The 26586-nt window shown below is 39.7% G+C and overlaps 1 protein-coding gene across 2 annotated transcripts in view; it reads right to left on the reverse strand.

Annotated features, from left to right (window-relative positions):
• Positions 1-4444: 4444 nt before the first annotated feature.
• LOC121511196 (chromodomain Y-like protein 2) overlaps positions 4445-26586 on the reverse strand; it is a 75668-nt gene continuing 53526 nt past the window's right edge. For both annotated transcript variants that reach the window (XM_041789797.1, XM_041789804.1), the window contains exons 4-7: positions 11363-11535; positions 11057-11267; positions 10797-10940; positions 4445-7235 (exon numbers count right to left, since the gene is read on the reverse strand). In XM_041789797.1, the coding sequence (XP_041645731.1) occupies positions 7077-7235; positions 10797-10940; positions 11057-11267; positions 11363-11535 (687 nt within the window). In that variant the 3' untranslated portion in view covers positions 4445-7076. The remainder of the gene's footprint in view (positions 7236-10796; positions 10941-11056; positions 11268-11362; positions 11536-26586) is intronic.

A 26586-nucleotide genomic window follows, 5' to 3' on the forward strand; every position in this document is an offset into this window, starting at 1 on the left:
GTTTCTGCAGGTCTTTATATTTCCTAATACCAAACATAATCTTTGAAAAGTTTTCTTAAACAGCATTATAATATCTAGTATAGCCATAATTAAAATTCTGTGTTATTTGTATTGACATGCTGTTGCCAAACTTGAAAAAATGGTCTGAGTAAATCAATTTAGGAAAAAGTTTTGAGTTAGTTGTAGGCTTTCAAGAGGTTTCTGTCATGCAGATTGAGTGAAGTAAAAACAGGAAATAATGTGGAAGTATGGACAATGCAACTAACCTGACTGGATTTGTTTCATACATCCAACTGGTAAACCTCTCATAGACAGCATTTAAGAAAGGCCAGAGCCTTTGAAAAAAAAAACCTTGGAGGGTGATTGAACATTCTGTCACATCTTTACGGGCCAATCAGAGCAACAAAACACGTGATGTAGATGCTACCGAGGTGCGCCCCTGCCGAGGAGTAAACTCCATACAGAACTGCATAATGTGAACCATGGTGACCGTAGACATGTAGACACAACTTTTGTCATTTTTGAAAAAGAAAACAACTCACTGCTGTTCTTTGTTCTTTTAACAAAGAAATGTCAAGTTCTGATAAAAAAGGCGCTTTAGCAGCATCCATGTCAATGTCTTCTGCCATAATTGCACCGGCCTCTTGTTGCTGCCTGCTCACGTCATGACTCCGGCGTGCCCAAAAGTACTGCCCCTCGTCACTGATTGGTCCTGTCACTTTCTAGCTGGGTCCAAACTATTCAGATGGGAGCTCTACAAGATGGATTTGCCAGTGAGAAACAAGGAGACGGGCGTATCCATCTACTTCGCAAGGTTACAATGCAACCATCTGACATTATTACCCAGAATACTTTGCCTACAATTTCATTCCATTTTCTGTAAGTGTATTAATATAGTGTGTGTTTTTGATACTATGTACATGTGGAAGACACTACTGTTGATCTAATAAGGTCTGTGTGTTTTAACCTCCTGAGCTTATGTTTAGAATGTGTTTATAGTTCCTCACCCTTCTTTACCATACAATACCAAAATGGAAAGCTAGCTTTCAAAATAAAATATGACTACATTTGGCAAATTTCCCTTAAATGCCTGAAAACTGCCCAACAAATTCCCCCAAAACACTCAATTTTCCCTAAATTCATATGAAAATACCTAAAAAATCAAAGCAAATTAGCTCCAGAACATTTAATGAAACTCTCTAAGAGATACATAGACATCCCCAAAATCTCATTGAAAATACTTGAAAATTTCCAAGCAAATTCCCCCAAATGTCCAGACAAATTCCCTAAAATTTCCATTAAAATTCCTGAATATATCATAAAAAATTCTCCCAACATTTTAAGCAAATTACTTAAACTTCAACAGAAATTCTGGACAGTTATCTTAAAAGCTCTAGTAGCAGAAATCATTATTATTGTAAAGGGAGGCCGAAATGTAATGTCCTCATATGAACATGCAGGGGATTGAGAGGTTGATATGCAGGATTCCCTTTAAAACATGATGACCAATGTGCTTCATAAAAGAACTGAGAAAGAATAAATAACAAAATTGAAAACAATGGGTGGAACTGTTCACATGTATATAAGAAATAAGATAATAAAATAGTTTAAAAAATTAAAATACTAGTAATATAGCAGTGTTAATTTTGTTGACTAAAACTATGACTAAAAATGTTCATTGACAGCCTTTTTTTCCCGTGACAAAAACTAGACTAAGACTAACAAAATTACATCTTTGGTAACTAAAACTGACAAATAGTAAGTTTAGCTTCATCAAGATGGCTAAAACTAGACTAAAATGTAGATTTTGTCGGACATTCAAAATCCGTGATATTTCTCCACTGTGGGTAAATCTGTCAAAAAACGATGCAGCTGTAGCTCTTCTTCTGCTCCGCTGTAGAAAGCAGAGACCCCAGGTTTGGCAGAGTGCATAGAGCACACTAACATGATTTGGTATCAGATTCAGGCAAGATAATATGTGCTTGGAGTAAAATTAAAGACTAAACTGTGAGGACTTTTTATGGACTAAAACTGGACTAAAATGTTTTTGAGATTTCGTCGACTAAAACTAGACTAAAACCAAAAGGGGTAGAAATTTTAGACTAAAATGTGACTAAAACTAAAAGACATTTCATCTAAGACTAAGACTAAAATTAGAAATAGTTGTCAAAATTAACACTGTAATATAGAATAAATTTCAAATAATTCAAAGTTGAATAAAAGGTGAAACCAGTTGTTAAAACAAACATTAATAAAGATGTGTAATTACTCAAACATGTCTCTAACTTCTTTTAAAAAACACCCAGAGCTCAGAAATTCTAACATCCAGAGTCAGTGACATCCCTTAAATACTTTAAAATACATATTGACATATAATAAAATCAGCTATTTCACTTTTGATCTAATACTTGAGCATGCTAGTCTTCAGGTTTGGGGCAAACATGGTCCAGCTTTAGTTGCCAGGATGTTCATGTGTTTTCAGAAAAGTAAGTTATAGATAAACTCACAAGCTATCTTCTTTACTGGTTTTGTTATCCTACTTTAACAGTTTAACAGCTTTAAAAATTCATTAAAAGCACTGGATTAGATTCTAAATGATGTTGCACCAACAGAAACTCCTGTCACAATGTAAAGAATCTGAGCTCTGAGGCCTATTGTAAATAATTCAGACCTTTAAACTGCATCTGCTCTGTGTTCAGCCACTGGAGCTGGTAAAGGTGTCACCATGTGACCTGAATGGGAAGGTCTTTCACATGTTGGCTGGTGGTCATGTAACCCCTCTCTTTGTGTAAAGGTGGTCTGTTGTCGACCCTCTGGATCTTTCATTGGCTGACACCTGGCTCTCTAAGCTGATGACTTCATGTTCACATGACTGAAAGGTCACATTTAGGTCAGAAAATGACACCTGAGCTGTCATTTTCTGTGTGAATACCACAGAGTGGGCTCAGAATCAGTGGTAACTGCAGGGTAAAGTTTGGATTCATGGAGGGTGTTGCTTCAAAAGGTGCTTTATGTTTAGGGGACGTTCTGTGTATGCCATTGAAACTCTGTGCCAACCTAAATTAACCTCACTTCTTCACCGCTTCACCATGTTTCCTAAATGAGTCACATTCTGGATATTAATTCCCCTTTTGGCATTCTTTAAGATGTAACCAAACTAAATGAATGTCATACAAAACTGCAGACAGAGTATTTAGGGTTAAAACAGTGCAGAGATACAGAACCATTCATACCCATGGTTGTTAAAGTATTAAAATGAATGCACTAATCATTGTGTGGAAATGTGCATGAACATTTTAAGACTTTATGAAAAGACACAGAGGACACAAACTAGATCAGTGATTTTCAGCTGGTCTCGCCTCAGGACCAACCACCACCTCCTTAATGAGAATTCGTGACCCGATTTCCAAAGATTTTCATCCACTGAAATGTATTAAATGAAAAATGCTGCAGTTTGGAACTAAACAGATGATTAACAAAGAGGCAAAACAAAAACAAAACAAATCCCATAATTACTGAAGTCCTGTGAGAACTTGCAGAAATTTTATGCAACTCCATTTCCTTTGATAACATGTATTTTATTTTATTTTTTGACACTCTGAGAAATAGGCACATTATCATTTATTATCTTTTGGGGCCAGACCCACGTGTTAAGAACCCCTGTGCTTGATCATACTTATTAAATGGTAGGGAAAATTTTTTTCAGACATCCAAAAGATTTCAGACATCCTTAAACGTGTGTACTTGGACATTTATTACTAGACTTTTTCTAAAATTGAGGAGTTTTTCCAATAAAAAAATGCACTCGATAATGTGTATAAACCAAAAAATAAACTACTGTTGTCAATTTATGAATGAATTTTTCACATTGAAAGAAAAAGTGCTTTTTGAAAGGGCCAGTGCAACAGAACCTTTTTGTAGCTTGCCCCAGATCTGTGTCTTGCAACAATCCTGTCTCTGAGACAGTTCCTTTGACCTCATGGCCTTGTTTTTGCTCTGATATGCATTGTCAGCTGTCAGGCCTTCTACAGAGAAGTGTGCTCCTTTCCAAATCAGGTCCAGCCAACTTGACACAGGTGGACTCCAATCAAGGTGTAGAAACATCTCAAGAAAGATTCAGAATAGTGGGAGGAGTCTGAGCTACATTTCAAGTGTTTTTGCAAAAGGTCTGAATACCTAAGTCAATGTGATATTTCAGTTTTTTAAATTAATTTACAATGATTTCTAAAATTGTGTTTTCACTTTGTCATTATGTGATACAGAGTGTAGCATCGGGCTGCAACATAACAAAATAAAAAAAGTGAAGGCCGTCCTAATACCTTCTGAATGGCTGTATATCAAATGTTAGTTGAGTAAGGTAAGTATCTGAACTGTAATGAAACAACTCTACAGACAGGACCAAGTGAGTGTTGAAGAAACCTAGCACACGTACACATAGTGGAAGTACAGTTTGTTTATTTGAAGCAGCTTACTCTACCCATCACAACATACGGATCCATCTCTGACAGATATTTGGACTGTAAGGCACCCTAAGGTGTGCTATGAGACAATGCTGGGATATAAATCATGAAAATGCACACATACAAGGAACAAATGATGGTTTCATTTTATTTAAATAAAATTGTCAAAACACTTTTTAATAAATAATGGAATTAAAGGGGTCATTTTTATGACTTTAAAATGTGATTATCAAGCAATTAAAACACATGCTTAGGAGGAAATTTTGATCAAACACCTGACACATTTTTTGAAGTAAAGAATTTGCATGTTAGGTTATAAGAATGCATAGTAGAATTACAAATCAAAATAAATAAACATACAAGGTATTTGTGAATATGCTCTGTGAACATTAACGATCTGCATTCAGTGACTCTGTACAGTAGACACATCACACGGTTATTTTGCTCTGGATTTATGGAGAAAAACTATTATTTAACTGCAGGTGGAGGTATTGCTAGAAATTTGGAAACAGGGACTTTCTATTGAGGTTAAGGGAAAATAAAGGAGAACTGTGATGCCAATGACAAAGTGTGCTAGTTAATTGAAGTTGGAATAAAATGAATCAAACTATTAGTCACCACCTGAAATCACAATTCAATGGTTATAAATAAAAGTGATAAAAATAATGATGAAACCAAAACAGAGCACTAAGTCTGATAAGACTGAAAAGGAAAATTCTCCATTAGAAGTCACTTTATTGATCGTCTGATCATACTTATAAAGCCAGTCAGATCCATTATCACATAATTTAAATTATTTGCATCACTTTCATAATTAACAACAAAAATTAACATTATTATGCCTTATTAACTTAAAATTAAATATTCAAGTGAAAGAGTGTTTGGATATATTTAAAAGATAAATGTATAAGTTATCCTTTTCATCCAAATTTAACTGGGATCATCTGATTTTAAGAGTCAGGGGCTTCTGGAGCAAAGGAAACCACATGGCACTGCACATCCAAACAGTTATCTCAAATAAATACAAAAATAAACTGCACAATTTCTAACAATACTTACAATGTTGGTACAAAACATACCTTGCAGTAAAAGGTATTCAGACAGGCGACACATTAATATGTACATTATCTTACATGCAAGCTGTTACACAAAACAGTCTACATTATCCATATATTATTCTGTGCTGCATGTTTACGATCGCAAAAACTGGACAAATATCTTTTTACCAAACAGTTTTCACAGACCTACATTTTTTTTTGTAAACCAAAATAGATGCCTGAATATTATCTACAATAAAAATATGCCTTCAAATCTTGAATCATCACATGCAGATAAGGACAAAGTTGACCCCATATACATGACTGTTCCACAATAGAGATCTTTAAAAGTTTTGCCACAATATATATATTTATTTTCAATGAAACAATCACTCACTTCACACATGAACTATCTGCATTTATAACTGGAAGCATGTTTTACACAGAACCCCACACAGTGCTGCATGTAAGGCTACCATATGTAGCTCAAACTAAACTGGATCCAAATCCACCACTAATCCTTCCATGTGATCCGTGCCGCCAGTTCATTCAATCTTCTACAGCCATTTTGTACTTGTGCCAAAATGCCATTTGATCATAAACTGACACATTTTTTTATATTAAGTGAGAGCATGTGCATGAGACTTCCAGTGTTTTCCATTTCTGCTTATTTTGCAAGAAAAATAAGTGCATTTTTACCCATTCTCCTTTTAAAGAAACCTCTGTGAGACTTTATTTGTGTACATCAAAGTTAAATGTGTTATTGCATGTGAAATGAAGTAAAGACAGATGGATGTGGACAGTATGAGGATGATATTTAATTAACTTATCCACCAGACGGTCTCATTAGTACCCTATAAGAGCATTAATCTTCATTTCATGGACCAGTAGCTAATCTACGGTGATTATAATAATGATGGCAAAGTCACTGAAAATTAGGTCTGTGCTGTGTAACAAAGACTTTAACAGTAGAAAAAAATGAACTGATTTTCTTTGATTTTTCTGGAGATTTCATTGGAGAAACCATAAGATCACATAAGTATAAGAGTTTGTGGGAATGTGCATGTAAAGATTGAGAAACGGTGTCCTCATGCAAACTTTGGCTTACACTTCAACTTAAAACAATAAGCAACCAAAGAAAGTCCTGAACAAATGCATTATACAGAAAGAACCTCTTCTATACACTCTTAAAATAAATACATATTAATATATATTACTGTCGATTCATCATGTTCTATCAGACATACATTGATTTCATACATCCTGATGATTTCACAGACACGAGTATCCCGTATGTACAGAAACACTCCCTGAATAACCTCCTTCAGTGATCACTTAAGCATCACACATTCGGCCCTTCGCTCTTTCTCCCTACAAGAATTCACACCTGGACAGCTGCAGGTCCAACAAAAACTACAGAAGATGATCATGAAGGAATCGTTGGTTTATATGACAGCAAACTGAACACCCCTCTGCATGGGTACATCTTTTTCCTTCAGTTTAAGATAGGAGCGCATTGACCCTGGACGTCATTCTGTGGATAATAACCCTCTGAATGTAACTATCTGGACATCTATGATTACTTCTCATACGTCTTGTTGTGCAGGTAACTAAAGAGGGCCTCTAGTCCTTTGGTGGAGCAACAGAGCTGCTTCAACATCTGGCACTCTTTCTCATTTACTTCCTCCAGAACTGACATGACGATACTCCTCACCAGGCATTTGGATTCTTCCAGAACCTTTCAAAGAAAAACACACAAATATAACAGATGTTTTAGTAGTATCATATGAACATGCTTTAAGAATTAGGGCTGACAAAATACTGACATTTTAATTAGGATTAATCTCAGGATTTCTGTAGTTGATTGTGATTAGTCACACCTTTTTTGATTGTATTCTAAAATTCCACTATTTTGCTTTTTAAACTGCAAGAGTAATGCTAATAGATAGTAATGCTATCTGGCTGAGAGAACACTGAATCTGAAAAAGTTAAATTCAGAAAGATGGCAGAAAAAGGCAGGAGGTATGTCACAGAATATGCATGAGAGTCAGAAGCTGGAAAAAATATTTATCGAATCCCCATTCCACTTCTCTGATTCTTTAATGTTGATGAAAATTTCATGAAAGTTTAAGGTAATTATAGTTTTATATGGAACCAAAATGTAAAGTCATCTTGATGATAGTCAAACTTCAAAGTTTTCAACAAACTTTACACCCAGCCACATCATAATTTGCATGAATTCTGGGTTGGGACTCAGAATGAAGTGATTATTCCTCTGCTTTCTACTACAGAGGGATGAGAGGACAATATGAACAAACTGCCTCAGATAATGTAAACATGTATATTTATCTAGTTTTATCAGCTGCTTTTAAGTATTTGCAAAGTAATAAGGATAATTGTCACAGGAGGTGGGACATGACCTTTTATACTTTGAAGCAGAGAAAGAGCCTTGACATTTCTCCTGCATAAGTAAGGTTGGGTTTAGGTTGTTTCCACTGAGTGGTCAAGTTCAGCTTGTTACGGCACAGTGCACGTTTATTTACATTTCCATTATCAAAAGTTGGAAAGAGTCCCAAATAACTGACCTTTCCTGTCCTGCTTTATTTGGCACCCTTTTGCAGGGGTGCCAAGCTTACCTATCAGTCCCAAAAGAGTGGAACTACACACACTTTCAGCATGCGTAGACTGCAGAGTGGTAAGGCTGTCTGCTCTGAGGAGTGGGTGGGAGAAAAACAGACTAATATCTGCTTAATTTAGGGATTTTTGGACTCGACAGAGGTCCAAACTGTTTCCTAAACCGTAGACATTGATATATGGACACAAGTTGGGTTTTCTGACATTTATGTGGACCTGATTTCAAGTACACAAAGCAGAGCCTGAATGCCCACATCAGCCTGGTCCATCAGTGGTGGATGTGAAACTGAATTAATGTAATAGTAAAAAAAAAAAAAAAAAAAAAAAAAAAGGGTTGTTCTAGGGTTGTTCTGATTCCGATACCAGAATCAGAAATACGTCCGATAATGCTTAAAATGCAGGTACTGGTATCGGCTAGTTAATGAGGTTATGCACTGATCCGATAACATTTGGTTTAGATTTATACTTGCTTCATTTAGCCATGCTAAATGTTAGCGCTATAAACCAGAAATCAATTCTTCTTCACTGCCGCAAAGTACGACATGCACGGGCTACAGTATATGGGGCTACTGTTTTTAGAGCGGCGAAGAAGAAGCAAAGGACCCACTGCAACAGCAGAGAATGGTGTCTGAGTGACAGTTTTCTCTGAATGTGATCGTTAAAATGCATTTCAGACTGGCGCTGTCGCACAAGACAAGAAGTGACACACTTTATCAAAATTTAAATAACTACTGAACTATAAATCGTTGCCTCTAACTTGTTTTCCCCTTGAAGCTAGCCGTTGTGCCTGCCCATTGTCGCTATTGATGCCTTTGAATCCCTTGTGGCAGCATTTTCAGTGAGTTTGGAACTCCTGTGACCTTTGCGGACATAAATGATAAAATCTGCATCAGTAAACCTGATATTGAACGTCTTTTATCCATTTTGGTCGAATTATGATCATTTATTACCACTAGCTCGAATGCTATGCGAATGCTAACCTTCATAGTGGTCACCCTTTGTGAGGGTCTGTCAGGAAAAATGGTTTCGGAACATCTCTAATTTTTTGCTGCTTTTGTTCTCTCAAAAATTGCCAGAAAGAGGCTGTTTGTGCAATTCAAATGCTTTAATTGATCCGATGGATGTGCTGTCAATGATGCACCTGCTGGATAATGTCAACCCTCTTTAGTTTTGTCTTTTTTTTTAAGTCCACAATTTAACTGGGGAACAAAATGTTCCTAAACAAGAGACTTTATCTGGGAAGATTCAGGCTGTTGCTGTCGTTTGCTGTGGTTGTGTGGTTGCCAGGATGGTGTGGGTTCTGCTCTCATTTTCCCATCTGTGTAGGAGCTTCGCTCACGTGTATTTGTTTGGTACACGTCTGCACTGTACCAAATTGGTAGGGTGCAAATACACGCACCTTTACACCCCTATTCAACACTAACCAAATGCTTGTTACAGCTACTGCTAATAACCCAGCCTCCTCTTATGTCTTTATTAAAGTACCGTTATGGCTCTAATCATTTCTATAAACATATTTCATCAGCTGGAGTCTGTACTGACTGCAGTGCTCAACATTAAGATGTAGTTATTAAAGTGATGGCACTTTTCAGCTGAAATAAAGCTGCTTACTCCCCACTGCTTTCTGTCACCAGCTCGTCCTTTCTCATCTGCTGGAACAGCAGACTTGCGCTGCCTGTGACATCAGTCACCCACCCACTCACCAAGTGAGGCCTGTTGAACTCAAACTACTTGGGGGTTTTTCCATACTGAACCATACCAAACTGTACTCAATCAAACTGGACCACCAGGTGGAAATGTAGCTTTTGCTACAGTGCTGTTTGCTGTGCTGTTAACTAGTGGATAATGGTGTATCTTAAAATACCAGTTAGCATGCCTCATCACTGTCTCTTTCAAAACAAGCTTATTTACAGCTCAACATAAGTATCAGCATGGAAACAGAAAAGTATAATCACACATTTTTTAGTTTGTTGATGTTCTGAAAACTAGTCCTTCTTGTTGAATGTTTTGGGGCTTTTATGCCTTTATCCATAGAGAGGGGCAGTGGATAGACTCAGAATTAGGAATGAGAGAGTGAGGACTGACATGCAGGAAAGGAGCCTTAGACTGAACTTGAACCCGGGCTGCCTAACTACCTACCTACGCTGGGTACAACCTAACTTCTAGCCCATCTGTGCCCCACTAGTCCCTCTTTTAGTCTGTGTCTTTGTTACATAATAGCCATGATTCTTGTGGTTGCCCCTTCCAGTTGGTAAATCAAAAAATCTGTAATAATTCATGAAGAATCACATCCCTGATGACTGGACAATGAACTGCATGTTTAAAAACCACCGCTGTTTTACTCATAACTTCATCTGGTTATAATACAACCACAAACAGAGCAACCGGTACCAGAACTCACACATTTGAAGAATGTAACTTTTGACTTGCAGCTTAGAATAACATTTGGTTGGATGTTTTATTTTGAAAAATGAGGCAATGTCTGCTAAATTGAGGATGTATTCCTTTCAAAAACAACCAGTGTCTGTGGTTAGCTACAGATTAAAGCCACTGGCTAATTTAATCTGTTGTCCCTAGAAGGTTGAATAGACTTTATTTGATTCCCTTTAATATTATCTGGTAGTCTTATATTTTACCCTTCATATTTTTTTTGATGACAACATACCACTGCACTGCATGAAGCCATTTCCTTCACACGCAGCATGACTTCTTGGTTAAAAGTGGTCGGCCAGAAGACTTGTGACACCAGACCTCGGCTGCACGCTTCCTGTGCCGTGAGTTTTCGTCCACAGAACAGCATCTCATTGGCCTGCCATTGTGGAGAAAAAAAAGAGAAAAGATGTCATTCCACATGCAGTAATCAGGCAGTTCAGGTGGAGCATAAAAATTTGAAGAAGTAAAATCCACTTTGGTATCTGGACTCACCAGAGCTACACCGAGGATCTGAGGAAAGGTGTAAGAGGAGCATCCAGAAGGGGTGAGGTGGAGGGCTGCACACGGAGTTTGAAACCAGGCTCTCTCACTGGCCCAAACCACATCACACAGCGGCAGGATGGAGGCCCCTAAGCCCAGAGCAGGCCCGTTTATTGCCACCACAATGGGTTTCTTGAAGTGGATGAATGCCAACACAAAGTCCCTGAAGGGGTCACAGAACGATTAGTCCCAACTCAGACAACTCTGAAGGCGAGTGATAAGAGACTCAGTGTTTAAAGAGGACAGATTTCTCATTACCGTACGGCATCTGCGATGCGGCTGCTCTCTTTCCTGCGGTCAGTGGAAAGACGTCCTATCAGGTATGACGGCTCCAGGCCGCTGCAGAAAACAGTCCCCACAGAGCTGAGCAACAATAATTTACTGTCATCAGCAGCTGCATTTCCGAGAGCTCGACACACTTCCTTCATGATCTAAAGGACAAGAGAAAGAGTTGTGTATTAGTTTTTGACTCACCTGACACATGAAGATTTAGAAAAGAACATTTTGAATCCATGGGAAAAGGCTTGCCATCTGGAGTGGACTTTTTTGGGGGACTAAGAGACAATTTAACACACTGAGAAAACAGGAATCCTTACTCCAGTACATAACCACAGCTTACTGGATTTAAAAAAGTTCTTTCTCTTCTGTAATTTGACAAAAAAGTAATCAACATTCAGTCTAATGAAGAGCTACAAATTTTCAGGGTCCAGTTATTAAAGTGCTGATCTTTATGATGTCTTTCAGTGCTGTTACTCTTCTTGCTTTTTTAAACACTCAATGGATAAATAAATAATCTTACAACAATAAAAGCAGGTTTATAGACCACTGCTCAACAAAACTACCATCTGTGGCATTTTTACAAGGATTCAAGCTCATTGTAACAAATCTTTTTTTTCTGACAATGCCAGTGATTTTTCCTTACTGTGAATCTCCTCTGTTTTTAAATTTCCTTTTATGTGTGAAACAGCACCCCCTAAATATTAAAGTAGACGTAAAAGTATACTAGTGGTGAACTATTTTACTCTTTTAACATCTCTGAGCATGTTCGAGCTGGCATCCCTTTGTTAAAAAAAAAAAAAAAAAAAAAAAAAAAAAGGGGGGGGATGTGTGACAGTTCATGTCAGAGCAAAAACCAAGCCATGAGGTCAAGGGAACGGCCCCCAGAGCTCAGAGACAGGAATGTTGCAAGGCACAGATCTGGGGAAGGCTAAAATAATCTGTTGCACTGAAGGTACCCACGAGCACAGTGGCCTCCATATTTCTCAATTGGAAAAAGTCTGGCAACACCAGGACTCTTCTGAGGGCTGGTTGCCCCACCAAACTGAGCAATTGTGGGAGTAGTAGGAAAGGTGATCAAGAACCCGATGGTCATCCAGAGATCCAGAGGTCCTGTGTGGAGATGGGACAAAGTTCCAGAGGGACCGAACTGCAGGCCTCCACTGATCTGGGCTTTATGGCAGAGTGGCTAAATGTAAGCCTCTCCTCAGTGTAAGACACAAGAAAGCCCAGTAGGAGTTTGCAAAAATGCACCTGAAGGGCTTTCAGACTGTCAGAAACAAGATCCTCAGGTCTGATGAAACAAAGATTGAACTGTCTTGCCTCAGTCCTGAACGTTATGTCTGGAGGAAACCAGGCACTGCTCATCACCTGGCCAATACCACCCCAACAGAGAAGCATGGTGGTGGCAGCATCATGCTGCGGGGGTGTTTTTCAGCAGCAGGGACTGGGAGACTAGTCAAGGTTGAGGGAACAGTGAATGGAGCAGTTGCATCCTTGATGTACTCAGGACCTCACACTGAGCCAAAAGGGCCACCTTCCATCATGACAACGACCCTTAGCACACAGCCAAGTAAACGAAAGAGCGGCTTAGGGACAAATCTGTGAATGACTTAAAGGGGCCCAGCCAGAACCCTGACTTGAACCCTATCAAACATTTCTGGAGACACCTGAAATCGCTGTCCCCATCAAACCTGACTGAGCTTGAGAGGATTTGCAAAGAAGAATGGCAGATATGTCAGTTTTTTATTTTCAATAAATTTCCAAAAAAAGTCAGTTTCACTTTGTCATTATGGGGCACTGAGTGTAGCATCCGGCTGCAACATAACAAAACTAAAAGCAGTGAAGGGGTCTGTCTGAGAGAACTGTATATATATTCAAGGAGGTTTGTTTTGCAGTTCAATAAAAAATCCAAGACACCAACAACATTATAAGAGCAGGCTTGTTCTAAAAACATATAGTGCCATCATTTATTGAAAATAATAACATATTCCTTTAATCCACAACTTTACATATACTAAAGAAAGTTTAAAAACATTTTAAATTAGTCAGAGCTGTAACTGCATCAAATCATTTAACGCAGTGATGTAGAGGGAGGCTTTCTGCAGGAAACTATCATTGGCAAGTGTCTGTGAGGTTAAAGATCTTAAATTATTTTTTAAAAATGACGGATTTAAATGTAAAAATGAGGAAATATGTATTATTTATGAAAGTATTTGAAAGTGACTTCTGGATTAGGATACAAACTTTCTAAGGAGTGACAGAAAATGAGATGATAACATGACAGGATGCTGAGTTCTGTGTCTCCTTCACAGCCTTTGTCAGCTAAAAATAACTTGACTGTAAGCCAACGGTAGCTTCTACTACAGAGAAATAGTACTATGAGGAAAAACTGTGCAAGTTTAAAGAAAAACAGTATTAAATGCTTCCCCTTAATGAATTCCAAGCTAAATCTGAAAAGTCATCCATAATCTACACCGCGTTCCACATTATTATGCAAATGATATTTTTCTCTGATTTTCCTAAATATTAATGCAAATGACAGTCAGAATATTTTTCAAGTCATCAACCGTTAGAGCATAATTCAGATGTTTTTGAACAAACTTCACAATGACAAAAATTATTTTAAAAAAAATAAAAACCTCAAAATGCACTGTTCCACATTATTAAGCACAACAGCTTTTTACAACATTTTATAGGTTGTAAAGAACTGAAAATGGTCATTTGTAGAAACTGCAGCATCAGGGGGTCATATTTATTGAAATCAAAGCTATTTCAGTCAAAAACATCTTAACAGGACAAGTTCCATGTTACCTTGGGCCCCTTCTTTGATATCACCTTCACTATTCTTGCATCCATTGAACTTGTGAGTTTTTGGAGAGTTTCTGCTAGAATTTTTTTTGCAGGATGTCAGAATATCCTCCCAGAGCTGCTGTTTTGATGTGAACTGCCTCCCACCCTCATAGATCTTTAGCTTGAGGATGCTCCAAAGGTTCTCAGTAGGGTTGAGATCAGGGGAGGATGGGGGGCCACACCATGAGTTTCTCTCCTTTTATGCCCATAGCAGCCAATGACACAGAGGGATTCTTTGCAGCATGAGATGGAGCATTGTTATGCTTGTCAGAAAATTTTGCTACAGAAGGTGCTGCTCTTCTTTTTGTACCATGGAAGAAAGTGGTCAGTCAGAAACTATATATACTTTGCCGAGGTCATTTTCACACCTTCAGGGACCCTAAAGGGGCCTATCAGCTCTCTCCTCATGATTCTGGCCAAAACATGACTCCGCCCCCTCCTTGCTGACATCACAGCCTTGTTGGGACATGGTGGCCATCCACCAACCATCCACTACTCCTCCATCTGTACCATCCAGGGTTGCACGGCACTCATCAGTCAACAAGACTGTTTGAAAATGAGTCTTCATGTATTTCTGGGCCCACTGCAACCATTTCTGCTTGTGAGCATTGGTTAGGGGTGGCTGAATAGTAGGTTTATACACGACTACAAGCCTCTGGAGGATCCTACACCTTGAGGTTGGTGGGACTCCAGAGGCACCAGCAACTTCAAATACTTGTTTGCTGCTTTGTAATGGCATTTTAGCATCTGCTCTCTTAATCTGATGTATTTGTCCGTCAGAAACCTTCCTCATCATGCCTTTATCTGTACAAACCTGTCTGTGCTCTGAATCAGCCACAAATTTCTTCACAGTACGATGATCATGCTTAATTTTTCCTGAAATATCGAATGTTTTCATTCCTTGTCCAAGGCATTACACTATTTGACACTTTTCAGCAGCAGAGAGATCCTTTTTCTTTCCCATATTGCTGAAACCTGTGGCCTGCTTAATAATGTGGAACATGTGGAAAAGTGCATTTTGAGGTTTTTATTTTTTTTTTAAATAATAGTTATCATTATGAAGTTTGTTCAAAAACATTTGAATTATACTCTAACTGCTGATGACTTGAAAAATATTATGACTGTCATTTGCATTGATATTTAGAAAATCAGAGAAAAACGTCGTTTGCATAATAATGTGGAACGCGGTGTATATTGCGTGTGCCTGTCTGGGTTGCAGTGGGGGTTGTTGCCAATCCCGGTCGCCTGTCACTCACAGGGCTAAAGAGAAAAACAACCGAACATACTCCTACTCACACCTACAGACAATCTAGAGTCACCAATTAACCTAACAAACACCTCTTCGTTTGTGGGAGGAAACTGAAGCACCGAGAGAGAACCCATGCACAGGGAGAACAAACACAGAAAGGCCTGATCCCATGGGGATGTGAACCAGGAACCTTCTTGTCGCAAGGCAACAGGGATAAACACTGCACCACCGTACAGCCCTTGATCATATAGTGGTTAAAAAACATCGAAAGAACAGTCTTTGACTCTGCAGGACTGCTTCATTCAGCATCAGCAGATGACTGTTTGTCCTTTGTCTCATGGGAACAATAAGAGAGCGAGCCTGCATCGCCTGATATCTGATCTGATAAGAAGTCATCCAGAAACCCCAACACCCACATCACAGTCTGCAGTCAATCTGCACACTTTAATGCTGCTTTTTAATCAGATTATCACCCCTGACCCATATTAACCATTCAACCTCAAAGTGAACTTAATTCTCTGTCTCACCAAGCATATAATCGCTCCTCTGTTTTTACCGGCTGGGGGGTTTGCTCATGTCGGAGTGAGAGTGTGTGTTAATGACAATGGCGTTAATCCAAAAAACATGAATTAAAACTTTTCTCAGAAACAAGACACACAGATGGGCAGATGCTGGTTCCAGTCTGTGAGACAGGGAGGAGGAAGAGAGCAGTCAAAGTGACATTCATGTGCATTGAGCAGAGGCCTTGAGGACATTTGTAGACAAACACAGGTGGTATCCACAACAAAGAGAGCGGCAACAGCAAACATCAGCTCCCTGGAAATGAAAACACCGCCTGTAGGGGTGGGTAGAAGTCAATCAATCATGTGTTTTGAAATTGAGCAGGTTTGACAGGCTGCTTTCACTTCACTTCAGTTTCCAGATGCTTTTTGATGTTAGGAGCAAAACATCATTTATTTCTTTTTATCTGTTTTGCATTTTCCTGGAGGGTATTTTTTGGCTCTTGAAAGTAGAAAGAGCTTCACCTTTTCTGGGTCTATGCTCCAAACCACTCCCTCAATCACTGAGTCACTGCTTCCTACAGAGCAGAGTCTCTGCAGTTCACTGTAAAGGGCACAGAATCAAGATTTCTGTTTCAACTGTAGACTGTTGCAATAGTATAATGTTTGAAATCATAAAAGTAAACAGGGAAAATGTTATATGAACTTAGCACAAAAAGTAAGGCTCGTTCACCACCTTTTCATTGGTGCTACATTTGTGTGGAGCATTTGTGAGACAAGCAGCAGAGCTGAGTTTGTGGGTTGAACCAATGAAACAATTGCAAAATCTTTTGTGTCAGTTCCAAACAGCTTATTCTGCTTTTGCTATCAACTAGGATCAGCCACATTTTACTGATCTGGATAGGGCTGTGTAAAAGGGCAACTTCAAAACCAAGTTGTGGTATTATTCGGAGTGAGCCCTTGTACCATCTCCAAACTGAAGGCCAAGTTCAATATAATGGGGGATGTCAAGAAAGTGGGTGTCCCAAGAAGACAACACCCAAAGAAGACTGTTTTCTGACCCTGTCAGCGCTTAGGCTGTCTTCTACAGATTTGCAGTAAAGGTTTGCAGGATGATACGGCACTCAGTCATTCTCTGGTCTCATAGGGCTGCCACAACTGCCTGTCACTGTCAGGCACCTGGTGTGGGGCACGTGGCAGCACAGGCACTGGAACCTAAACATGTAGAGGAGCATTATGTTCAGGGATAATCCAGATTCTGCCTACAGCAGTTGGACCGTTGAGTCAAAGTGTGGAGAAGACGTGGATAACGCTATGCTGATTGCTGCACTGATAGAGTAACATCTTTTGGTGGAGGCAGTGTGATGGTGTGTGGCAGCATCTGCCCCACTGGAAAAGCAAGGCTTGTCATCCTTGGAGGCAGTCTCAATGCAGAGAGATATCAAGAAGAGATTCTGCAACCAGTGGCAATCCCATAGCTCTGGAGTCTGGGACCAAACTCTACCCTCCAAGGTGACAAAACTCGCTCCCACAGAGCGGGGTTTATCAGAGACTACCTTCAGAATTTGGGAGTGGAGAGGATGGAATGGCCTGCCAGCAGTCCTGACCTCAACCCCATTGAACACTTGTGGGATCAGCTTTGGCGTGCTGTTCGTCCAGAGTGACCAACACAACCACACTGGTCGACTTGTGACAAATGCTGGTTGAAGAATGGGATGCCATCCCATAGCGGTGTGTGACCAGGCTGGTGACCAGCATGAGGAGGAGGTGCCATGCTGCTGTGGATGTGTATTGTTCCTCCACACGCTACTGAGGCTCCTGTTTGTTAAATGAATATTTTTTTAATAGCCAATATGTCTTGTTTCTTCAGATTTCAATCATTCAATCAACACCAAACACCAAACACCAAACAAGAGATAACAGCAGAATAAGCTGTTTGGCTTTGGCAGTGCAGGTGTTGCCAACATCAGGGGCCTGACGGTGAAGGGCAGTTATGGCAGGCCTCCCAGCAGCACTATGAGACCAAAGATTGGCTGTGCGCCATATCGTCCTGCAAACCTCGACAGTAGGTTTTGTACAAGGGCTCACTCACAAGAGGTGCAACTTGATTTTTGAAGAGCACCAGTTTGAAGTTGCCCCATTACACAGCCCTATCCAGATCAGTAAAACACAGCTGACTCTCCCGGGGCGGTACAAAACAAGAGTTGATAGCAACAACAGAATAAGCTGTTTGGCATTGACACAGAAGATTTGACAAATTTTTCATGGGTTCAACCCACAAACTCAGCTCTGCTGCTCATCCCACAAATGCATGTTCTTCACAAATGTGGCACCATTTAAAAGGAAAACAAACAGGCTTTCCAACAGCAGAAGATTTACTGCAAAAAAGCATTTTTACCAAATAAAATAATCTTCCAAAAACACATTTGCTTACTTTTGTGCTAGATTCCACTTTTATCAATCTTTAAGAATGCCACAGGCCTTGATCATTTATTCCAGACAATTATTGCCTTGCTGCTTCATAAGTAGGATGGCTGAAGAGAGGCAGAAAATGTAGTTAGGGGTGGTGATGACTTGCATCAAGAAGTCACAGGACAGAAGTCAATCCAGTAATCAGTGTGTCAAGGACTTTAACCTTGGATTGACCACCTGCTCTGCTGCTGGTTTATACTGTGGCATTCAATCTATACTGCTGCTACGCCGTCATAAAAACTGCATACTTGTGCTCTGATATGCTAGCATACCTCTACTGCTTACTCTCTTCTTGTTTGTGTACAGGAGTTCAACAGAGTGTATCTAAGCATATAATATAGAAGTGTGAGTAAATAAACACTGAGGAGCAGTTGATAAAACAGCAAATGTTGTAAAGAAGAAATAAGAGGAGACATCCAAGGACATGGAAAGTATGGCTGCTTTATCCACTGAGGCAGGGGGAATTTTGTTAAAGCCACTGGGAGACAAAGAGGAGGAAATTATTGTGGATGTTGGCAAGTAGATTTGACAAATTTGGTCATTACCTGCAGCCATTTATTTCACACCAGAGTTCACACTGTATGCCTGTAGACGTTAATCAGAGACTGGCAGTCACCTGATGCTACTGAGAGGACCAGTCACAGGGCTTAAAAGGAATCCTGCATGATCAGACAAGTTCATCTTGTTGGATAGATAACTGTATCTCTCATATGCATATTGAACTAAAAAAAACTCCCTAGATATCTGCATTTTGAGTAATTTGAGTTTATAAATTCACCATGAGGCCGCCATGTGTTGGTCCACACTGGCAGTGTGATGTCACAGTGCTGCAGCACTCCTCACCGTTTCTATGCAGTAACCTTATTTCAGACTGGTCGCCAGTGTTAGGGCTGCATCTCAGTCTAATGCATGGAGAATTTTAATATTTAAGGTCTCGTCTATTTTTTCCATGCACCATGAGCAGTTATCGGTCAAACTAGACATGAAAATGATAAACACAGAGCCATGTTTACCTTGTCGTAGCAAATATTTACGTCCACACTGATAGAATATGTTTGAAATCTGTTTCTTGATGAACCAGATGAAGGCCACGAGCTATAATGCGTCTGTTTAATAAAGTACTTTCCCAAACTTCTACTATTTATGAAGCTTTCTGTTTCCACATGGTCCAAAATGTTGCATGTAAAGATAAACCCAGTATAAAAATACTTCTGGTTTGCGCTTTTCAAAGTAAAATCCCACTTTAGCATTCCTTTGGAGAAACTCCCTTCGTATGTACATAATGCTTTTATTTTGAAAAGCTACCAGGACACTTCCACTATACACTGAATCCAGTCACTTGTAGGGAGTTTTATTGAGGTAAAACTTACGAGGAATGACAGAGCTTTGACAGCAGGGAGACAAAGCCATACCCAACCAGAAAAACTGATTAAGTCACATTAATCAATACAGAAATGGATTATTGTTGTTCATTTAGGTGTTTTAGTTTCAGGGTCCTTTTGTGCATGCTGTCATGGCTTACTGGTACACTTGACCAAAATCAAACTGTTGAAGGTCTAAGTAATACTGGAGATGTGTCCAACCAAAATCACAATCACTTTCAGTTTATCTCTATTAGCCGGGAAATCCCATGTTTTGGGATGGTGCTGTTTTGTTGCTTCATGGCTCAAAAGTATGGAAAAAATGTAGATTAATCTGCAGAGAACAAGAAACTTTACAGCTACAAAAAGCAACAGGAAACATGACATGGGTTTAGCCAGTCAGCGAGAGCCTTCTGCACTTTACATTGGTGGGAATTTTCAACAGGCCACAGAGGTGAGCATGAGCAAACAGCATGCTGCAACAGAGATGCAGAAGAAGGCCTTGCTAGAAAAGGGTATAAGGCGAGGTGACACTTTGGCCATGCTTTCATTTATTTTCTGTTGAAAAGTTGTCTAAAGTTGTTAACAGATGAAGGTCTGGTATAATAAACAAAACGGGGAGGTTTAATTTTTCAGTAAATCGGCCATTTTTGGACAAAAGACAGTTTTTCTAGCATTAGCTCAGATAAATACGACTGTTTTCGTTGGTTTATACACAATACATTCACATATCATCCCCCATCACTGCAGTGCTAAGATACAAACAAAACATCCATGCATCCATTTTCTATGCCCCTTATCGCATTGGGGGTCATGGAGCCTATCCCAGCTGTCATTGGGCGAGAGGCGGGGTACACCCTGGACTGGTCGCCAGTCAATCGCGGGGCTGTTATATAGAGCCAAACAACCACATCACACTCACACCTACGGCCAATTTAGAGTTACCAATTAACCTAATGAGCATGTTTTTGGTGGTGGGAGGAAGCCGGAGCACCTGGAGAGAACCCCAGGGAGCACGGGGAGAACATGCAAACTCCGCACAGAAAGTCTCTGACCGGGAAGCGAACCAGGGACCTTCTTGCTGTGAGGCAACAGCGCTAACCCCTGCGCCGCCGTGCAGTCCAAACAAAACATTTTGCCCCTAATTTCCTACTGCAAAAGCTGGAGACCCTAGCACTGGACTACAGACTGAGCATGAAAGAAAAGAAAACCCTTCCTGACACTACCCTAAGGTAAATATGTGCATAAATACTCACTGCCTTCAAGTCAGTATTTAGTAGATATACCTTTGGCTGCAATCACGGTACTGGGTGGAGAGGTCTCAGTCAGGCTTGCACATCTGGACACTGCAATTTTACTCTATTTTTCTTTACAAAACTGCTCAAGCTCTGTCAGGTTGCACAGGGATGGAGGGTGAACAGTCTTTTGCAAGTCCAGCCACAATTTCTTTATTGGATTGAGGTCTGGGCTTTGACTCAGCCACTCCAGAACATTCACCGCATCATCTTTAAACCATTTTTCTTTTGCTGCATGCTTCGGGTCATTGTCTTGCTGGAAGATCTTGCCGAATTCATTTTTCCCTCTCCTTTTATAAGCTTTCCAGGGCTGGCTGCAGAGGAGCGTCCCCACGGCATGATGCTACCACCACCGTGCTTCACAGTGGGGATGGTGTGTTTGTGGTGATGTGCAGTGTTTGGTGTCCAACACGAAGTGTCTTGTCTGATAGCTAAAAAGCACCATTTTGGTCTCATCAGACAAATAAAGAACTTCCTTCCTTGTGACCATGGACTCTCCCACACACCTTTTGTTAAGCTCTAGTTGTGATTTAAAATGAGTTTTCTTTAACAGTGGCTTTCTCTTTGGCACTCTCTCATCAAGATTTGACTGGTGGAGAACCCGGTCAACAGTTGTTGTATGCAGAGTCTCTATCACCTGAAGCTTGTAGATCCTTCAGAGTAGTCAAAGGCGTCTTGGTGACCTCTCTCACTAGTCTCCTGAGTGCACAGCCACCCAGTTTGTGCCATGTGTGCCATATTTTTTCCATTTCATGATGATGGATTTAATTGATCACTGAGGTACGTTTAGTGCCTTGGGGATGTTTTTGTATTTGTATACTTTTCAATAACCTTTTCTCTGAGGTGCTTGGAGTGTACTTTTGTTTTCATGGCATAATAGTTGCCAGGAATGCTGATTATCCAGGGACTGGACCTTCCATACACAGGTGTCTTTATACTACAATCATTTGAGACAAATTCACTGCACTCAGGTGATCCCTATTTCACTGATTGTGAGACTACTAGCATCAACTGGCTTGGCCTCTGATGAATTAGATCAGTCATTATAAATGGGGTGAATATTTATCTCACTTATCTTACCTCACATATTTTTGTTTAATTGTCATTACTTTGTAAGAATCTGTTTTCATTTTGACATTAAAGAGGTTTTTATTGTCAAAAATGCCAAATTAAATTGACCATGAATGATTTATAAAAGTAATAAAAGAGTAAAATATCCAAGGGGGTGAATATTTTTTATAGGTCCTGTATATCAGCATTAATTCAGTTGGTTTGTAATATCATACTGTTTTCACAAAGTAATTAAATAATAAAAAAAAAACACAAAAAGCAGAATTTTAAATTAAATAATCACACCTATTTTTCTATTCTATTCTAAATACTCTGGTCACATTCTTATTGTCCATTCAAAGAAAGAGCAATCAAACATGACATTTTACCATCTGAAGCTTTGCAAAGCAATGGTATGTACCCCTTGCATTGTGGACTAAAACAAGTTCACTACATGGCGTATAATTTCTTTAATCATAACTCCAACATTGCTATAAATAGCAAAGTTGCCTTATTGTGCCCTTTATACAGTAATGTGTAGAGGTAATTTTAGACACACAGCCATGTGCTTTTCTACCATGACAAGCCAAAAATCTAAAGCATTCAGAATCATTTCCCCCTCTTATTTGGTGCTTCATTAGAGGTAGCATACGACCTTGTTATGACTGAAACCTAGACAGACTCAGTCTCTGTACGAATCCTATTCAAATGTGTGTTTGTGTGAGTGTGAGTCCCTCCAGCTCAGATTCACCACCCCCAGATCAATGACTCTGATTGTTGTGGCACTGAATCAACCAAACCAATCACAAGGACGCAATCAGTGACTAAAACCTTTAAGAGACCCAGCTCCACAGTAGAGGCATTTTGGGTTCAGTTTAGCTGACATTGTGCTCTGGGTATTGATAGACTGTGCTGTAGTTTGAACAGTAATTTTTTTTTCTAGTTTGTCAGTCAGTCCCACACTTTCTAAAATAAGCAGAGGTTTTTATAAAAGCTTTGGGGCTGGACCAGAGTTTGCTCTAATCAGGCAAAAGAATTTCATCTTAGTATTTCTGCATTAGTTACTGAAGGCTGTAATATACTGATATATTTGATCTTTTTTACTTGGAGAGGCAAGAAATTAAAGTTATTATGAACTTTTACTCTCTTTAAGCCACTTAGATTGGCAGCTCTAATGTCTTTTGGTGATATAGACTAAATTTATGGTTTGAGCTGAACAACCAGACTTTTTTTAAGTTAGTTTGCCTCATTCAAAACTCATTAGGAGCTGTAGCTGATTCAGTAACAGATTATAGTTAACAATACCTATTTTGAGCTACAAAAATAAATAAGACCAGCAAAAGACTGACCGTTTCTATTGGGGTATTTGTAAGGCTTTACAGCTGTTGGTATCAGACAAAACAATTTATGGCACTCTGCTCAGTCAACATTTTCCGCAGCAGGAAATAAGTGATATGTTTGATGATTAAAAGATGGCGACAGGTTTACCAGTGGCCTTGCAGTGCGGTTGCACCTAGTGCACAGAGGCAGTAGTCCTTAAAAATGGATGCCCTGAGTTAAAGTCTGACCTGTGTCTCCAATCCCTCATCATTCGCACTCTGTTCCCTGTTGCCTCTATCCACTGTCCTCTCCAATAAAGGCATACAAAGCACTTAAATAAACCGTTTTTAAGATAGCAGATTGGATTATTTTTCTAGAAAAGTCTATAAACACATGCACAGGACAAGGTCAGCAAAGAAACAAGATGTACTGCTTTGCCCCCTACGGGCTTCAAGTTCCCCACAGTGTATCTAAAACCCAAATATTGCTAGAAAAATTATTTCCAAACCATCTTTATTTCATAGCAGACTGAGACAAGAAATAAAAAGCACTGCAAACCTCAAACCCTGACTTTAACTGTAAATGACTGCTTTGTCCTTAAGTTCATTAACAGTTTTTAAAATCATCAGTTCAATCAAAATCCCCCAGTGTTACTCTCACTGTCTTTAATACTGCAGTGACCAGCCTCTATTGTTCCCTCCCTCACTGCTCAATTTTAAAAACTTTTTCATCCATCATCTTTTTTGTGTGGAGGCTACAACCAAGTTGCAGTATATAGACAAAAGTATTTGGCCACCCCTAAATTATTGAATTTAGGCGTTTCAATCAGTCCTGTTGCCATGAAACCAATGCATCTGTGAGCTTAGTGAATTCAAGCAGAGTACTGTGATAGATGCCACCTTTGCAATAAGATGGTTCATGGAATTTTATCCCTGCTGTAGATTCCACAGTCAACTGTAAGTGATATTATTAGAAAGTGGAAGCGTTTAGGAACAACAGCAACTCAGCCATGAAGCAGAAGACCACATAAAATCACAAAGCAACTCCTAAGGCGCATGGTGTGTCGAAGACCCCAATGCTCTGCTTATTCCACAGCTGAAGAGTTCTGACCTTCCACTGCCATTAATGTAAGCACAAAAACTGTGTGGTGCGAGCTTCATGAAAGGGTCTCCATAGCCGAGCAGCTGCATGCAAGAATCACATCACCAAATGTCAAGCGTCAGATGGAGTGATGTAAAGAACACTGACACTGGACTGTGGAGCAGTGGAAACGTGTTCTGTGGAGTGATGAACCAGGCTCCTCTGTTTGGCAGTCAGATGGGTGAGTCTGGGTTTGGTGGATGACTGCATTGTGCCAACTGTGAAGATTGGAGGAGGAGGGATAATGGTATGGGGCTGTTTTTCAGAGTTTGGGCTAGGCCCAAGACATTTTGGACAATGCTATGCTTCCAACTTTGTGGCAACAGTTTGGGGCCTTTTATTCCAACATGGCTGTGCCCCAAGTGTACGAAGCAAGAACTATAAAGACATGGTTTGATGAGTGTGGTGTTGAACTCAAGAACTTGACTGACCCACAAAGATTCCTGACTGAAACCCCACTGAGCACCTCTGGGATGAATTGGAATCAAGACTGCGAGCCAGACCTTCTTGTTCAACAACAGTGTCGGATGCCATCAATGCTATACAGAATGAATGAGCACAAATTCTCACAGAAACAGTCCAAAATTTTGTGAAAAGCCTTCCGAGAGGAGGAAGCTGTTATAGTTGCAAAAGGGAGTGCAACTCCATAATAAAGTACATGTTTTTAAATACAGTGTCATTTCAGCCCCTGTTGGTGTAATGGACACAACTTATGTCCATAAATCTAGTGTAACCCAGTGTGTATTTTAGCAAATTATGTTGTAGTTGGTCACTGTATTTTCTTGTGAATTTCACCATTGAGCTTGGTTATAATGAGTGGCATTCTGAGCAACCAATTTCCCTGCCGATACCAGTATTTCAAATTTTGAGAAAATGATTATCCTCATAGAGCAGGTAAAATTTGGCACAATTTGTTTGACACAGCTAAATGAAATTGCATTAAACCTGTTAAACAGCCATTTTAAACACTTAATCACATTCTCAAATAATCAAACTGATGGCTGTTTTAATGCCACTGAGGCACTTCGTAACATGCATAATTCTGCAGGGAACATCAGCTTGATTTAATGAGTGTGGCTAATGTTAACAATGTTTGCACTACAAGTCTTATGTCCTCCTTGCAGATTAATGTCCACCTGTCTGAGCTAAATGTGGTTTCACATTTCTTAGGTCAAGTGGTGACATGCCATTTTAAGCTGGCAGAGCTAATCCTACAAGATGCCATCCGTTAAATGTGCTAGTTAACATCTGGGTAGAGCTGGGGGAGCAGGCCCTTGAACCAGAGCATCAGCCCTATCACTGTTAGATGGCTGCATTAGGGCTTCGACACATTTATGCATACTTTGTTGGCCTCCATTCATTGAAATATCGATAATTAGTTTAACAGATTGGTAACACTGGTGCAGTTTAAAAGAGAAACATTAGACCGATTGACTGACTTAACACATCTGTTTGTAGTAGGTCTAAATATAAAGTGTTTACTGTATATACCCTGAGCTACCATGCAGATGTTTATATGAGTGATAACATCTTGGCAACTTTCAATCCTTGCCTGCACAAGGAAATGTCAGATACTGCTTTGTTGACTTGTGTGGTAGGATGGTTTCAGGATGTTTGTGTTCATTGGGTTGCTTTAAAAACAAAGGATATTTATTTGAAAAGAGCAGGCAAAGAAAGCTACAGCATTGAAAACAAAGGTGACAGAGGCAGTAGCAGCTAACAGCTCGGGGACTTTCTCACCTAAATCAGGCTCTGAGAGTTTGGATGAAAAATGTGCAGGATATTTTAGAAGATTTTCTCAGCCAAAGCCATTCAGCCAGTACATCGGCACACTCTCTTGTTCCTGTACTGTAGCTTCAAAGAGTCAGAGGCAGAAAAGGAGCTATCAGAGCTGTTTGATAAGCCCACAGCTTACGGGCTTACTGTCACACATGAAAGTACACACACACACACACACACACACACA

This window comes from Cheilinus undulatus, linkage group 1 (genome assembly GCF_018320785.1).
Source record: "Cheilinus undulatus linkage group 1, ASM1832078v1, whole genome shotgun sequence".
NCBI classification, from domain to species: domain Eukaryota; kingdom Metazoa; phylum Chordata; class Actinopteri; order Labriformes; family Labridae; genus Cheilinus; species Cheilinus undulatus.